General features: G+C 44.1%; 1 protein-coding gene across 7 annotated transcripts in view; it reads right to left on the bottom strand.

Moving 5' to 3' along the window:
• The window catches only part of gpat2 (glycerol-3-phosphate acyltransferase 2, mitochondrial), a 54,011-nt gene that overhangs the window by 16,813 nt on the left and 20,443 nt on the right, over positions 1-16,755 (bottom strand). For 6 of the 7 annotated variants that reach the window (XM_073057376.1, XM_073057411.1, XM_073057384.1 and 3 more), the window contains 6 exons: positions 14,202-14,301; positions 13,566-13,702; positions 12,329-12,428; positions 9,606-9,815; positions 5,941-6,048; positions 2,590-2,675 (listed from right to left, as the gene is read on the bottom strand). In XM_073057376.1, coding sequence (XP_072913477.1) covers positions 2,590-2,675; positions 5,941-6,048; positions 9,606-9,815; positions 12,329-12,428; positions 13,566-13,702; positions 14,202-14,301 — 741 coding nt within the window. The remainder of the gene's footprint in view (positions 1-2,589; positions 2,676-5,940; positions 6,049-9,605; positions 9,816-12,328; positions 12,429-13,565; positions 13,703-14,201; positions 14,302-16,755) is intronic. The other variant, XM_073057419.1, reaches the window with a different exon arrangement.

Genomic DNA, 16,755 nt, shown 5'->3' with positions numbered 1-16,755 from the left:
TTCAATAAGATCATGGCTGATCTGGCCACAGACTCATCTCTGCCTACCTGCCTTTTCCCCACAATCCTCAATTCCCCTATCACAGCCAACATCACAGTTCCAACACAGGCAGAGAAAGGACGCTGTAGCACTCAACCTCAAGAGCAGTTCCAGTATAATAGCGCAGGAGACCAGATCAGAGTGAAAGTGGAATGAAGTAGAATTGGTGGGAGGCTACAAGAGTCACCTCGGCAGAGTGAGCACAGAACAGCACCTCATCTGCATTTGGCTTCTCCAACGCTGAGGATACAGCAGTTGAACACAGTGTTTCTCACTAGGTGAGAAGATGTGTAAGTGAATTGCTGCTTCACCAGGAAGGATTGTTCCCTGAAGTGGTGGGAAGGGAAGAGGTGAGAGGACAGGTACTGCATTTCCTATGGTAAAGAGCCATACGAAGGGGAAAGGGAGGAGCTGGGTGAAGCAGAACCTCGGGCTACAGAGCTGCAAAGCGGACAACCCATTCTAAATGCAGCAAGGGAAGGTGGGTTTGGTTATAGAATTTCACTGAAGGTGGCCATGGAGAACTTTGACTTGTGCAAGACAGGGGGTGTGTCTGTGAGAGCGAGACAGAGTGCGAGGGAGAACAAAGAAGTGTGGAAAATGGATGAAACGAGGTCAAGGCTTCGTCAACTATGGTTCAGTAAAAATGAAGATATCTCAGACGTACATGTGCGAATCCCTAGTCATCAGAGCAAGTACAATGAAGATGGTAGAACTGGGAGAACAGAATGGAGTCCATGGCAGGAAAGGTGAGAGCAGCCACAGTCAAGGCAGCTGTGGGAGACTGTGAGCACGCAATAGATGGCCAGAGCCAGCCTACCCTCAAGATGCCGATGGAGAGATTTAGAAATGGAAGATAAGTCTGAGATAGAGAACGTGAAGGTGGGAGTAGGGTGGAAATTGCCAGCGAAGGAGGATATATATTAAAGTTATGTATGAATACAAGAGAAAATCTGTAGATGCTGGAAATCAAAGTAATACACACAAAATGCTGGAGGCAGCGTCTATAGAAAAGAGTAAAGAGGCAATGTTTCAGGCCGAGACCCTTCATCGGGACTGGGAAAAAAACAGAGATGAGTAGTCAGAGTAAGAAGTTGAGGGGAGGGGAGGAAGAAGTGCAAGGTGATAGGTGAGAGGGGGAGGGGTGAAGTAAAGAGCTGGTAAGTTAATGGGTGAAAGAGATAAAGGGCTGGAGAAGAAGAAATGAGAATAGGAAATGGTGAAGGGATGGGGGAGGGCAATTATCAGAAGTTTGAGAAATCGGTGTTCATCCAGAAAGGATACGTGACTGTAGCAATGAAGTTATTGATGTATTGGATCAGCCCTTAAGGAGGTGATAGAGTACTCCACACATCTCACATTCGGCCAGGCATAGCTTGGACCCACATTTTCACACAGCCACACAGTCAATTTGGAAAAAGTGAGTGTAGCCAATTTCAATTTTAAATTCCAGTTTTCTTTAGTTTGGGGTCACTTAATGTTCTTTTATTTTGTTGTTAAAACACATTACATTATCTACTCAAAAATCTCTAGTGATTAAATTTTCTATCTTATCATATTTTATTGAAACATATTTCTAGTTTCCCTCTTTAGTTTTGCAACACTAATCCCCAAGACAATTCCCCCAGCTTAAAGATTAAGCAATCTTCTACAATCGACTCTGTTAAAGCTTTAATAGCGTTGAAAAACTTCACTCTTGTTCTTGTGCAGGGGAAACAAGTTTCAATTATCTCAGTACTCAATGTTCTCTTTCACATGAAATATAATCTTTCACAGTCTCTCAGTGAGCTGTTTCTGTGACCACAAGAAATACCTGAAACAGACCACGTTTCAGCAAGATACCTTTGGACATTTAATACCATATTTGGCTAATATGCGTCTCAAGTCATCTGGTGGTGTAGTGGCATCTGTACTGGACTTTGAGGCGAGTGGTCCCTGGTTCGAATCTGGCTGGCTCCTTGCACCTTTTCCATCTGTGCTGAGTTGAGCGTTGAGCTAACAACTCGGCTTCACAAAAAAAAACCAAAAATACTAAAAGAAATGGCAGGATTGCCACCCAATGTGGAATGGAATAATAAATAATGCATCACAAACAGGAAAAGTTTTAAAAAAAGTTGTGCTTTCATTTATTCCACAATTACCCAATTAAGCCGGTCGGTGGCATAGTGGCATCAGCGCTGGACTTCGGGACAAGAGGTCCCGAGTTCAAATCCAGCCGGCTCCCTTGCACACTCTCCATCCGTGCCTGGGTTGAGTGTCGAACTAGCAACTTGACCTCGTAAAAAAAAACCTGGAGTGGGATGGGCTCTGCCAGGTTTCAGATGCCCAAGACACGCTGTACAACGAAGAATTACCAAAAGGATTGGTGCAAAAAGCTTGTCGTGACTGTGCCCCAATGACTCCACCAGGAGTCAGGACCAGCACCAGGGCGCACACACACCACCCCCCCAATTACTTAACAGATTGCATAAACTCCAAGATATTGTTACTACGAAGATCCATTATAATCAACTCACTTACTTAATGGTTAACTCACTCACTATCTCTCACCTGTACTCAAGTATGCATGGTAGCAGGATTTTCTGCAGTGGCACTGCAGAAGTATAGAAATGGAGACCTTCATTTTCGAAGTAATCCTGGAGCACAGAAAAACAAAAAAACACAACATAATATGAACAGCCATCATACTGGGCCCCCTTCCCAAAAATAACTAATGAATCATTCAGAAGAAACTACCAATCTCTCCAGGTACCTCAAATAAGAAATAAACAGGCAATTTGATACTTTGGGATTGTTCTAATTGTTCATTGTCACTGACTTTCTATTGACATCAATTCAATTCAATTGACTTTATTACTTATATCCTTCATATACATGAGTAAAAATCTTTACGTTATGTCTCTATTCAAATGCGCAATTTATAGTAATTTATAATAAATAGTATGTACAACAATATAACATAGAAATACAGTTACATTAGCATGAGTTAAGCAGTCTGATGGCCTGGTGGAAGAAGCTGTCCCGGAGCTGGTTGATCCTGGCTTTTATACAGCGGTACCATTTCCCAGATGGTAGCAGCTGGAACAGTCTGTGGTTGCATCAACCCTAACGATCCTTCAGGCCTTTTTTTTTAAAACACACCTGTCTTTGTAAATGTCCTGAACAGTGGGAAGTTCACATCCACACCACTGTCCGTACCAGTCTCTGCAGAGTCCTACAATTGAGCGAGGTACAGTTCCCACAGCAGGCAGTGATGCAACCAGTCAGGTTGCTCTCAACTGTGCCCCTATAGAAAGTTCTTAGGATTTGGGGGCTCATCCCAAACTTCCTCAACTGTCTGAGGTGAAAGAGGTGCTGTTGTGTATTTTTCACCACACAGCCGGTACGTACAGACCACTAGAGATCTTTGGCGATGTTTTATGCCGAGGAACTTAAAGCTGTTCACCCTCTCAATCCCAAATCCATTCATGTCAATAGGGGCTAGCCTGTCTCCATTCTTCCTGTAGCTCACTATTTCTTATACTATCATAAGAGTTTGATTCCCTTCACATCTAGAAATCTGTTAGCCTGCTTTGACTGAACCCAATGACTAAGCCTCTAGAGGTTAGGGATTGCCAAAGCTCTGTATAAAGAAATTTCCCCTCATCTCAGTCACAAATGACCTATTGCTTATTGAGATTATTATTCCTCAGACAGGGAAAATAAACTCCTGGCAACCAGCCTGTCTGGCGTTATAAAAGTTTTGTGTCTGTGAGATCTCCTTGCAAGCGTTTCAACTCTAGAGATACAAGCCTAATCTACTCTATCACTCCTCATGTGCCAAACCAATACGGTGAATCTTTGCTGGGCCTCCATGGTGTGTGTCCTTATTCGAAGAAAAGGTGGCCAAAACACAGTGCTCTACGGGTGATCTCGTCAGTCCTACACAATTGAAGTCATCTTACTCCTGTACTCATTATAGGGACCAACATACCATTTGCTTTCCTTATCATTTGCCCCGCTCGTACGTGTCAGTGACTTGTGATCAAGAATAAAATATCCTCCCTTTCTGTTTGCCCACTGAAGTAACTTCACCTCGATATTATGTTACATCTCATCTCATGCCCATTTACTCAGCTGGCTCACCAAACCGCTGCAAAATACCTGTGTGCAAAATCATGAGGGTGTGAAATATTTACTTCCCTTAACAGAGAAGTTCAATAATCTCAGGCAATATGTATAGGCTGCTGAGGGAAGGTGCCTGCGCGTGTGATGGCCTAGCGCTCACTGGTGTGCCTCGTTTGAGTGGTCTCTCTCCGTCTCCCTCGATGCTGTTGGAGAAAGTTACCAAAGTTCTGAGCGTTATGGACTGGAGTGGACTCTTTCAGTTTACGTCTACATTCAGTGTTTTCACCTGTTCTTTCCTGTTGCTATTTGGTGCAATTTGCTAGATTTTTCTGCGTGGAGGGGATTGGGGGTTTCATGTTCTTGCCATTTGCACGATTTCCTTATCTGCGTGGAGAGGAGGCTTCATGTTCTTGTTGCCATTTGCGATATTTTTTCACGTGGGGGGGGGGGTGTTGATGATCACGTTCTGTTCCTTCCTGTCGCCACGAGGCACGATTTGGCGCTTTTTGTGTGGGTGGTTTGATGTTCTTGCTGTTTGCATGATTTGTTTTTCTGCGTGCAAAGGGGGGAGGGGTTAATGTTGCCTTTTCCTCAATTTGTTTTTTTCGTGCATGGGGGTGGGGGAGGAGTTGATGTTCTTGCTGTTTGCATTATTTGTTTTACTGCGTGCGGGGGGGGGGGGGTCGAATTTGCCATTTCATTGATCCAATTTTTTTCTCCGGGGGAGGGCAGGTTGAGGTTTCTCTTTGAACAATTTCCATAGTCTTCTTAGTTTTGTGGCTGCCTGGAGAAGATGAATCTCCAAGTTGGATACTGCACACATAGTTTGAAAATAAATGAACCAATCAACCTTTGAACTTGCACATTCCTTTCTAATGAGAGGAATCAAGGACAATTTCTTCACCCAGAGCAGGATTCCCATAGTCCCCTACCATTAACCAAGGAACTTGTGAACCTCAGGTTGGGAACCCCTGACCTAGAAGATGATGAGGTGAGGGGTCTGGAACCCATTGCTCGAAAGAAGGCAAGGGCAGAAATTATTTGCACAGTTTTACAAAGTACCTACAAGAACTACAGGTTTCAGGCAAGAACTTCAAAACAGGATCAAGCTAAATTGTAGCTTTTCAATTGGCCTGAAGAGCAATGGACTAAGTTGCAAATTTCAAAACTTCTACGATAGATTTTGCAAATACACATTGGTCAGCAGTATCGAAGGTTACTGTTTTTAGCTACACCACATAATGCATACGAGTCTGAAATCAGTCTATTTCACTGGATGATCAGCAAAACAAAGTAAAATTTGGAGCCCATTTTTAACACAGAGCAACACATACAGATATGGTTGAACAAGTTAGGTCTCTATTCATTGGAGCGTAGAAGGTTGAGGGGGGATTTGATCGAGGTATTTAAAATGTTGAGAGGGATAGATAGAGTTGACGTGAATAGGCTGTTTCCATTGAGAGTAGGGGAGATTCAAACGAGAGGACATGATTTGAGAGTTAGGGGGCAAAAGTTTAAGGGAAACACGAGGGGGTATTTCTTTACTCAGAGAGTGATAGCTGTGTGGAATGAGCTTCCTGTAGAAGTAGTAGAGGCCAGATCAGTTGTGTCATTTAAGGTAAAATTGGATAGGTATATGGATAGGAAAGGAGTGGAGGGTTATGGGCTGAGTGCGGGTAGGTGGGACTAGGTGAGATTAAGAGTTCGGCACGGACTAGGAGGGCCGGAATGGCCTGTTTCCGTGCTGTGATTGTTATATGGTTATATGGTTATATGAATTAACCTAGACCCTACCTTCAATGAAAATGGTTGTCCAAAATCCACCCGAATGCAGCCGTATCTCTTTTGTAGAAATCTGAACATCCAACAGATTACTGCAAAGACTGTAGTCCTTCTGTTACCCTGCACAGTGCAACAAATTTTAAGTTTTAATTGCCGCTAAAGACACTCCTGCATGTACACAGACCAAGAACCAGCATGTCAGTTAACGGACTGGGTTGAGATTCTGAATGTTGGAGAACACACATCCTCACTGACAGTTACATGCTTTTTCTTCCATCCTCTCACAGAGATTCCAGCTCCAAATTCCCTTCAAAACGTCACTGTAAACCATTAGGTCACTTACTTTGAGAGTATGAATGATTTTCACCTTAAAGCCCTGAGCAATTTAATAAAGGGTCTGGCTTTGGCTTGAAACGCAGACATAAAACTAAAAAGATACTGACACCAAACATCTCCAGGTCTCACAATGCAAAGGAACCCATGAGAACTTGTGCAGGCAGAATGTTAAAGTTACCAGAAGGATCTTGTTTCTGACAAGGTAATTGCAAAACAAAGTGGCATAACATATTAAAAGTAAGTTTGCTCCATGCTTTTATTTAAACTAATAGGGTGAAAATGCTTTTGATTATCAACCAACTTTTGCTTGGGAAATTGCTACAGAGTACCTCTCAGCCTTGGCCATTTTTCAAGTCAGTCTGGAGTGCAAATGATCAATGTTTTGTTGTAGGGAATGATCACACAAATTCCACAGGCAAAATATACCTTCCAAACGCCAGAATGCTGACCACAAGCAGAAAAGTCACTCCAAATGTTCCTCGCTTTATTTCAAAGAACACTTGAACTAAATATAGTGCATCTCAGTTGCCACTGGCCGGTTAAGCAAGTTATTAAAGCATTGACATGATCAAACTGATTCTGGCCATTGTCACACTGTCAGCTTGGTTTCGCTGATGCAGGACTGGAGCACGTAAAATTACTAAACACTTGAACATAATACTAAGGAGGAAAGGCACTATAAATTGAATGAAGATAAAGATGTGTGAGACTATATGGCTGGTTGGGTGAATAGAAAATGACCTAAGTGACTGTTTGAAGAGCAGGAAATTCACTAGGTTCCCTGGTTATTACTTTTCTCAAAGAGTTTATTTCTTTTTGTGTGGGGAAAGTGTAAAAGTCGGGCGAGCTGAGAAACACAGTTGCTCTTGTAGAGTGGTCCATTGAACCTACCATAGGAACCTCGTTGAATACCTTACTAAAATCCATATACAACATGTCTACCGCTCTACCTTCAATTTGTTTTGTTACTTGCTGCTCACAAAGCTATGCCGACGATCCCTGTGCTTCTCCAAATGCTTGTAAACCCTGCCTTTAAGAATCCTCTCCATAGCTTGCCCACCACTGGTGTAAGGCTCGCTGTCCCAGGATTATTTCCCATGATCATTCTCAAACAAAGAAATAACACTTTGCCACTCACTCACTACTCCTGTGGCCAGTGATGACAGCAAGACCATCACCAACGGCACAGCAATCTCTTCCCTCACATCCCATAGTAACCCGTGTTATACTCCAACTGGCCCCCGGGGACTTATAGAAACATAGAAAACCTACAGCACGATACAAGCCCTTCAGCCCACAAAGTTGTGCCGAACACGTCCCTACCTTAGAAATTACTAGGCTTACCTATAGCCCTCTATTTTACTAAGCTCCATGTAACTATCCAAAAGTCTCTTAAAAGATCCTATCGTATCCATAGAAACATTAACATTATCCATAGAAATATTATCTAAATTAATACTTTTCAAAAGTTCCAACATTGCCTCATTCTTAACTGCAACATGTTCCAGCATATTAGCATGCTCCACGCTGACCTCACTTGCATCCAGGTCCAGCAAAGTATCCCCCATCTTCGTCCTGACGAAGGGTCTCGGCCCGAAACGTCGACAGCGCTTCTCCCTACAGATGCTGCCTGGCCTGCTGCGTTCTACCAGCATTTTGTGTGTGTTGCTATACCCCATTTCCCCTGACTCCAAGCATTTTTCTTCCTTTATCCTTGGCCGGTCCTTTTTTCACTTTATTCATCCTCGTTCTTCATGTACACATAGAACTCCTTGGGGCTTTCCTTAATCCAATGCATCAAGGCCTTTTCATGCCCCCTTCTAGCTCTCCTAAGTCTCTTAAGCTCCTCACTAGTTACCTTGTAACTCTCTAGAGCCCTGTATGATCATTGTTTCCTAAACCTTCAGTATGCTTCCTCTTGACTAAATGTTCCATTTATCTATCTATCCCCTTGTCAACTAAAGTTCCTTCACCCTATCATCCCTTCCCTGCCTCAAACGGGGCAAACTTATCCAGCAGCCCATGCAATTGCACCACGAAACAACCTCCACGTTTCCGTTGTACATTTCTTTGAGAACATCTGCTCCCAATTTACACTCCCAAGATCCTGCTTAATCGTGTCACAATTAAGTTCCAGACGAGCCCTGCTGTGGTATGGCACAGTGGCTCAGCGGTTAAGGTAACGCTATTACAGTACCAGTCACCCGTGTTCAATTCTGCTGCTGTCTGTAAGGAGTTTGCACGTTCTCCCCATGACCGGGCAGGCTTCACCCAGGGGATCATCTCCCCTTCGCCAGCAGAGGCGTCCATTAAATTGCTGATTAAAGAGTCGAGGCAGATTGAAACATCCAGGCGAGGAAGAATCCAGTGCCGAATCCCTGCCTTTTTGATCGCTGCTGCGAACGGATCTCTTGCTGCTGAAGGAGTCTGCGTGATGACCCATCGCTGCTCCGGAGGGCAGCTTTCTCTCTCTTCCTTGCTGCCATCAGAGGGTGTTCCCGAAGATCTGCGTTTAGGGATTGGATTCTGGGCCCTGGTCTTTTTCAGTCTTGTGGTTTTTATATTCTGCGTTGTTGCCCGCTCTCCCTTGTTGCTGTGTTGTTAGTTTTTGTGCATGAGGGGAGGGGGTTAGGGTTGATGTTCTTGTTGCCACGGTGCATTTTTGTTAGGTCTCTGTGCGAAGGGGAGAGGGCTTGGGGGTTGCCCTGTGGTGCAGTCTGCTGGGGGGTTTTGTGCAAGGCAAAGGGAGTTTAGGGGTTGCCATTCTTGTTGCTGCTTGGCAGGTTTTGCTAATTTTTTTGTGCAGGGTTTGGGGGTTGTGTTGTCTTTTGTTTTGTCTGGAGGGTGGATTTGAACACTTTTCTGAACAACTTCCATGGCTTTCTTTGTTTTGTGGCTACCTGGAGAAGACGGATCGCACACGTACTTTGGTAATAAATTAACCTTTGAACCATTAGTAAGTTAGGTGTTATTGGGCAGTGAGGGCTCACTGGGCCAGAAGGGCCTGTTAGAGAATTTCCAAATAAACTTTTAAAATTACTTAATTCAACCCTCCCAACAGCTGCCACAGATTTGTTTGAGGTTTTTAGTATCAGCACATAAATAACAGGGAACAAAGGGATGTGGTTCATATGCAGCAGGAGAATTTGGTTTACCATGTTTGAAACAGACAATGCCTGTTTGTTCACTGTACTCCTATGCTTTATGCACAGTTTAGATGATTACAAAAGCTCACTTCTCCCAAAAATTGGATTCAAGGATGAGCAAGAAAGCAGGGTTTATAACATAAAACGCAAAAACCACTCTACTTATTCTAGTCGGAAGCTAAGAAATACTCTTACCATCTGTTCATAGTGGTTTTCCTTGACAATACGATCGTAAGAGACACCCACAGGTATCAGTACAGCATCTGATATCAACTGGTTATGAAAAGCATCGAACACCCGTGCTAGCCATTCCAATCCTGTGCAACAAGGACGCCCGCCAGACGGAACTGGGTCTTCCAGATACACCGCCAGACTCTGCTGCTCGCTCAGCAATTTCTCAACGTACTGCAATATTGGACACAGACAAGAAGATAGAATTCCCCACAGCCCAGCCATCAAATAGGTTAATATTCACAAAGTATTGTTCAATAATCAAAGCAGTAACACATAAAAGATGCTGGCAGAGCTCAGCAGGCCAGGCGGCCTCTATGGAAAGGAATGAACAGTTGACGTTTTGGGCTGAAACCCTTCATTAGAAGCTAGAATACAAAGGTTGCAGCAAGGCCAGTAATTACTGCCCAATCTTAAGTGCACCTTGAGAAAAAAAGGTGAAAACCACCTTCGTGAACTGCTGGTGAAAGTAATCCAGTGTTGGCTGTCTAGTGAGCCCCAGGATGTCGCTGATGCTGGAAGCGCAGATACACATTTCCATGTCAGTATGGAGAGGAACCTACATAGAGCTATAATCATCTAGGTGTGGACAGCATTCCGTTAGCTCCTGACTTATGCCTTGCAGTCAGCAAAGCTTTGCAGCGTCGGAACCTGCCACTCTTCACAGCCGAGGTTATTTCCTGCATTGTTGAAATCTACCTCTCTGGATGGGTTGACGGAGGGCAAAACAGTATCGAGGCTCGGAGAATAGTATTATGTAGTACAGAACGATTAGTTGGTTAAATGGGTGGAACACACAGGACTTACGTGGCCGGTCTTTTGCGTTTCCCATCAAGGACGAGCCATTAAGTTTTAATGATGGGGCATTAAGCAATGGCATTAGTGCAGATGAACATCAAGGATGGGGGGGGGGGGGGGGGGAAGGTGTTGATTAAACTCTCTCTAGTCCAGGATGGATTCAAAGGCTTAGCGTTCGATGGCTCCGAGCCTCTACTCACTAGAATTCAGAAGAATGGGGGGGGGGGGGGGGGGGGGGACCTCATTGAAACCTATTGAATGGTGAAAGGCTTTGATAGAGTGGATGTGGAGAGCACGTTTCCTATGGTGGGGGGAGTCTAAGACCTGAGGGCACAGCCTCAGATTAGAGGGACGTAGAACGGAAATGAGGAGGAACTTCTCCAGTCGGAGAGCGGTGAATGTGTGGAATTGGTTGCCGCAGGCGGCTGTGGAGGCCAAGTCATTGGGCATATTTAAGGCAGAGGCTGATAAATTCCTGATTTATTAGGGCATGAAGGGATATGGGGAGAAGGCAGGAGGCTGGGACTGAGAAGGAAAACAGATCATCCATGATGAAATGGTAGAGCAGACTCGATGGGCCAAATGGCCTAATTCTGCTCCTATACTTATGGTCATTCCCTGATAGTATTTATGGAATGAATGTTACTTGACACCTATCAGCCCATGCCTACCTGCGCGCAAGCATGGGCTACTTCAACTATGGACCAGGTACTGGCAAACAGCAATAGTATGGATAGGTAGCAATAGTGTAGTGGGCTGAGGTGACTTTTCTGGGTTGTATGACTCGATACCTCATTTGCTAAGGAGCTGCGATTCTAATGTTTATTTTGCATATGCTCGAATTTTTGGCACTCTTGCCTCATCCACTCAACTCCACTCCAAACAAGGGGGAAAAAATTACACAAATGATCAAAACTGGTATCAATTACAGTGATGAATAGATGATGCAGCTCAGCTAAAAATATTACCCTTTTCCTTAAGTTCACAAACCTTCCGAGGGTTCCCAGCAAACAGTATTTACGCGGCTGGTCTGGGTGAATTTCTGGCCGGAGGTTTTGATTCAACTGTGGATTTCGTTCAGTATTTCTCAGTTGCAAGACTAAGAAAACGTGGTAATGTCTGGTTTTTAAAGCATTTCAGGAATGGGTCAATAGATCCATCTGTGCCATGTGTGTTTCAACTTTAGAGGAAGGAAGTTTGTGCTTGTCTAGCTTCTGGACTTCAATAGCATAGTGTTCACAGTTAACAGGGTGTGCTTGTATTGTTAGCTGTGTGGGGGTGAGTGAACTAATTAAGTATGTTTGCATGTTAAGCTGAGAAGCCGTCAGAGGAATTTATCTCAACTAAATTCTTGAGGTTTCATCTGTTTAAGTCCAAATTCCTCTCCTCTTTAAACAAATTACAACCCCTTCCCGAACTTTTTTTGTGCAGCTCTAAGGCTCGACTCTTTTTGAAAACTAACAGAGAAACAAACTTAATAGAAACATTCTTGGCAACTATTCATAGGTTGGAAACTGCTATAAAACCACAGTACTTATTAAACACTTTCTGTAGACCAAAGTCATTCAAAACGCTGGAAAGTACTCCGGTAAGAAATCTCCATGTCACTTGAAGTAGAAAACGTTCATATGGCATTGACTAGCTGAAGTTACGTTATATATTAAAGGGGTGGGGCAGCGTGAAAGAGGGCAAAGCTATTTAATTCTCACAATGAGACTTTTTCCTGATCACTTGAATTTTAGAGTGTTTAGTTTTCTAGCTATTGAAAGTGCCAACTAAGTTCATATCTTGTGTTGCTTGAACTAAAGTTGGCTCTGATACAAGATGCAATACAGATTTTTCTTTATGAAGTGTGACAATACAAAAATCAAAACAGTACTTTGACTAACCAAATTTAAGACCGTCTTATACAAATTCTTCCCTGGAGTTAGCTTAGTTCCATGTGGTGCTGGTGGAGTGAAGATTCCTCCCAATCTCCGCAGCAGAGTCCTGGCCAATTGAAAAGAACCAAAACAAAAAACATCATATATCCACACAGGGTCACTTTCAAAAGGTATTTTGTCACAGTTCTCCCAGGGCTGTTGCTACATTCACAAACTTTGGACATTGCCCTACGACATTTACCAGAAAAATGTGGCGCCTTCTGGGGGGGCCACGAAGGAAGCGACTCGTGCGAGCAGCTGACTCTGATTCTGAAAACGTGACCTCCGCTCCTTGGCTGCTCACAATGAAATAAGACCGGACATGGTTGAAGTATGCTTCTGCATTGCTGAAACACAGCAAACACAATTCTTTGGGTACACACACAAAATGCCAGAGGAACTCAGCAGGCCAGGCAGCAACTATGGAAAAGAGTAAACAGTCAACGTTTTGGGCCGAGACCTGAAACATCGACTGTTTACTCCTTTTCCATAGATGCTGCCTGGCCTGCTGAGATCCTCAGGCATTTTGTGTGTGTTACTTTGATTTACAGCATCTGCAGATTTTCTCTGGTTTATAATTCTTTGAGTGGTAGGTTGCATAGGACCTGGGAAGAGGAAAGAAGTTCCAAAGAAGTCCAGCATTTATGCTAGTTGCATGGACTAGCTTTGTTCAGCTTTACAAATAATTTTTCAACCTTAACTCCTGTTTATACTGTGACCAGATTTTGATCTGATGAAGAAACGGGGTCAGGACGCAACTTTCTCCCTAGCATCAACTGTGCTGACTAGTTGACTGGATGATCTAAACCAAACAGCAACTAGCTAACTATTTCATACCAGCATAGCAGAAAAAATTAGAATCTAGAAGGGCCCATTCATCCCAGCACCAACAAACTGAGGATAAGTATTACTTTTAGATCACAGATACACATGTGACAAATATGTCCAAGTGGATGACATTCAAACAAAGAAATTCCTAGTTGTTTGTTTTGTCAATATAAGTAAATTCAATATAGAATGAAGCATAAAACAGTAGGCAGGACACAAAACAACACCTCTATTCTCATGTAATTACACAGGGAGCATGACCTCCATACATGTCACAATAATACACAAGATTCTCTAGTCCAAGAGCTAATTTTTTTTTTTTCGGTACAACGTATCCCATTCCTTATTAATGGCTTGAGGACTTAAGTGACATCACCTGAAAAATGGAAGCTGGACGTCTTCCCCACAAGTAATGTATGGGACTCTGATACTGTGGCAGAAAAGGACAAAGGTAACCAGTAGGTAATCCAGACGAGATTTGCGTACAGGGAAGAAGATGAATGGACCATCATACTGCCAAAAATACAAACATAGTCCATCGTATTACACAAATAATTCCACGCATTATCATTTGCTACATTTTAACCTCAATCTGAAAACACACACTAAAGTCACTGCAATAATATTCATACAGGGCCATAGCTAACAAGCACATTTGCTTTATTGTATGGACTAACATTTACAATCCTAAGACATTTCAATCAGTTCTGTTTGAAAGAACCAGTCTCATGAATCCAATGGGTTACTTTGCTCCAGAATATTTCCATTAACTGCAAATATTTAACAGTGCAGGGCTGTGTGGATCTGCAGGAGCTGACCGCAGGGTCAGGTAATCCACTGATGAATTATTTGCACACATCTACAAGGCAATCAAACTAAGCAACAGCCGGCAATGAAAATGCAGCAAAAGGAAATGGCGCCGTATGCACTTTTCAGGAGCGACACATCTTTTCAACCTTAAACAGAAAAAGTATTCTTCTACAGTTTTCCTAACAGACAGTCAACACCTTACCCGTTCTCTTGCTTTCCGGAGCATCTCAATTTGCCCTCGGTGAACTTGCAGATTGACAAAAACCCAATTAAATACTTTCAGCAACACCCAGCTGGTCATCCTGTGAAGAGCAAAGCACTCAAAATAAATCTCAAAATAAAGTGGCAGTTTATGGCTCTAGTCTCAACTGGACTCCAGTTTATTTGGAAATTGACCGTTTGGACCACTGATTGTCCTTTCAATTTACTCTGGCAGCAATTAAAACATGTAGATGACATGCAGACTTGTACCATGCATACAATGTGCTATAGTTACAAGATCAACAACACAGGGCTAACACTTTCACTGTAAGAACACCCCCAGCTTTTCACAAACAACGCCAATCCGTCACCACTTTTGATTCGACCAACTTAAATATGGCGCTGGATCTGTACCCAGCCTCTCAGTCATGGGTATAAAGCGAGTAGAGCAGGGGGCTAAGCTCACAGCACTGTAGTGCCCCTGTGCTGATGGAGATCGTGGAGGAGATGCTGTTGCCAAACCAAGCTGTCTAGGGTCTACAAGACAGAGGATTCAGTTACACAAGGAGGTACAGAGGTCTGGGACTTGGTGATTAGTTTCAAGGGGATGATAGGGTTGAATGCTAGCTGCAGTCAATGAAGATCATCCTGATGTACGCACCTTCACTCTCCAGATGTCCCAGAGTTGAGTGAAGAGCCAATGAAATGGCAACTGTTGTTCACCTGTTTTGGAGGTAGGCAGATTGCAGCAAATCCAGTCACTCCTCAGGCAGAAGTCGATAAGCTTCATGACCAATCTCAAAAAACTTCATCACAATGGATGCAAGTGCTACTGGACGATAAGTCATTGAAGCACGTTACCACATTCTTCTTGGACACCGGTACGATCCAAGCCCGCTTGAAGCAGGTGGGTACCTCGAGAATGCCAAAGCGAAAGGTTGAAGATGTCAAGTGGCTGACGACGTTCAGCCAGTTGATCAACACAGATCTTCAGTATTCAGCCAGATACACCGTCTGGGTCAGATGCTTTCTGTGGTTTACCTTCTTGAAGAATGCTCTGATGTCAGCTTCAGAGACTGGAAACACAGGGTCATCGGGGGCTGTTGGGGATTGTGAAGATATCTACATGTTCTATCGGTCACGGGCACTGAGCTCACCTGGGAGCGAAACCTTATTACTTATGTTGCTTGGCTATGCTTTGCCGGAGGCGATGGCATTCAAGTCCTGCCACAGGTGTCAAGCGTCCTTCTGTAATTCACCTTTGGTCCGGAATTGCCACTTCACATGCGAGGTGGCTTTCCAGAGGCCGTACCCGGACCTCTTGCATCGCCTGTCTTGAGCGCCACCAGTCTGACCTTCAGCAAACGACGGGTCGCTTGGTTCACCCCAGGCCTCTGGCTGGGGAAGGTTTTGAATGATTTTGAGAACACACACTCATTTGTGAGCGTCCAAGACAACTGTGGCATTTTTATTCAGTTCTTTAATGAGTCTTTGAGTATGGTCCCAGTTCACTGACTTGAAGTGATCCTGTAGGCACTCCTCCATCCTCCATGGCCACCTCTTTGATGTCCTTAACCCTCCTGCCTTGCTCTTTATTCTCTGCTTATATGCAGGTGGAGGAGGACAACTAGGTGAACAGAATCCCCAGAATATGGTCTATGGAACGGTAGGGATTCTCGAAGGTGGTGTCGCAGTCCTCTGGTGCTGTAGGTGATGTACTGATGGTAGCTGGGCAGACATTTCTTCAAGCTAGACTGAGTGCAGTCTCCAGCAAAGATGTGAAAGGTGTCAGAGCAGGATTACTCAGGGCACTCAGTGCATCAAGTGCTTGCTTAATATCTGCCTTCGGCAGTACGTAAACTGGAGTCAGGATCACAGCGGCAAACTCTCTCAGTAAGAAGAATGGCCAACACTTAACCATTAGATGCTCCAGGTCGGGGGAACAGGAGTGAGACGAGAGAAGTACGTCTGAGCACCACAATGAAGCAGATGCCAACGCCTCTTCCCTTTCTGGTGAATTGAGGACTCCTCGGACTGTGGCGCAATAGCGGGACCACGACTCAGTTCAACAGAACGCAGCAATCCTCTATTTTCCGCTGACACAGCAAACTACCTTGCTCTCTGATGACCGTAAATGGCAAGGAGCAGGGTAGGGAGTGGGGGTGGGGGGGGGGGGTTACGATCCCCGGCGCGAGCCACCACCCATCTGCTTCCAGCTGCCATATCTGAATTCCTGACAGTCAAGTTCACCAAGCCTTTCAGGAGATCGTAAAATCACTAGGGCGTTTAGACATTTCAGAAGTGCGTTCCTTTAAAGCAGGGGTGTCAAACTCATTTTAGGTCACGGGCCGGATTGAGCAAAATGCAGCTTCATGCGGGCCGGATCAGTCGGACGCGTGCGAACGCAGCTTTCGTTGCCTCCGTTTTTTCAGCCTGCTCTCATGTGTCTCAGTCTCTGCTATAACTACAAAGTGTTTCACTTTACAAATTCCGTTTCTTATGAAGAAGACTGCCGAGCAAGACTGCCGAATAAACACTAAAAACCCTGAAAACCT

The sequence above is a fragment of the Hemitrygon akajei genome, chromosome 1 (genome assembly GCF_048418815.1).
Source record: "Hemitrygon akajei chromosome 1, sHemAka1.3, whole genome shotgun sequence".
NCBI classification, from domain to species: Eukaryota; Metazoa; Chordata; class Chondrichthyes; order Myliobatiformes; family Dasyatidae; genus Hemitrygon; species Hemitrygon akajei.
Note: the sequence above shows the minus strand (reverse complement) of the source record. Positions and strands in the feature narration are given on the sequence as shown.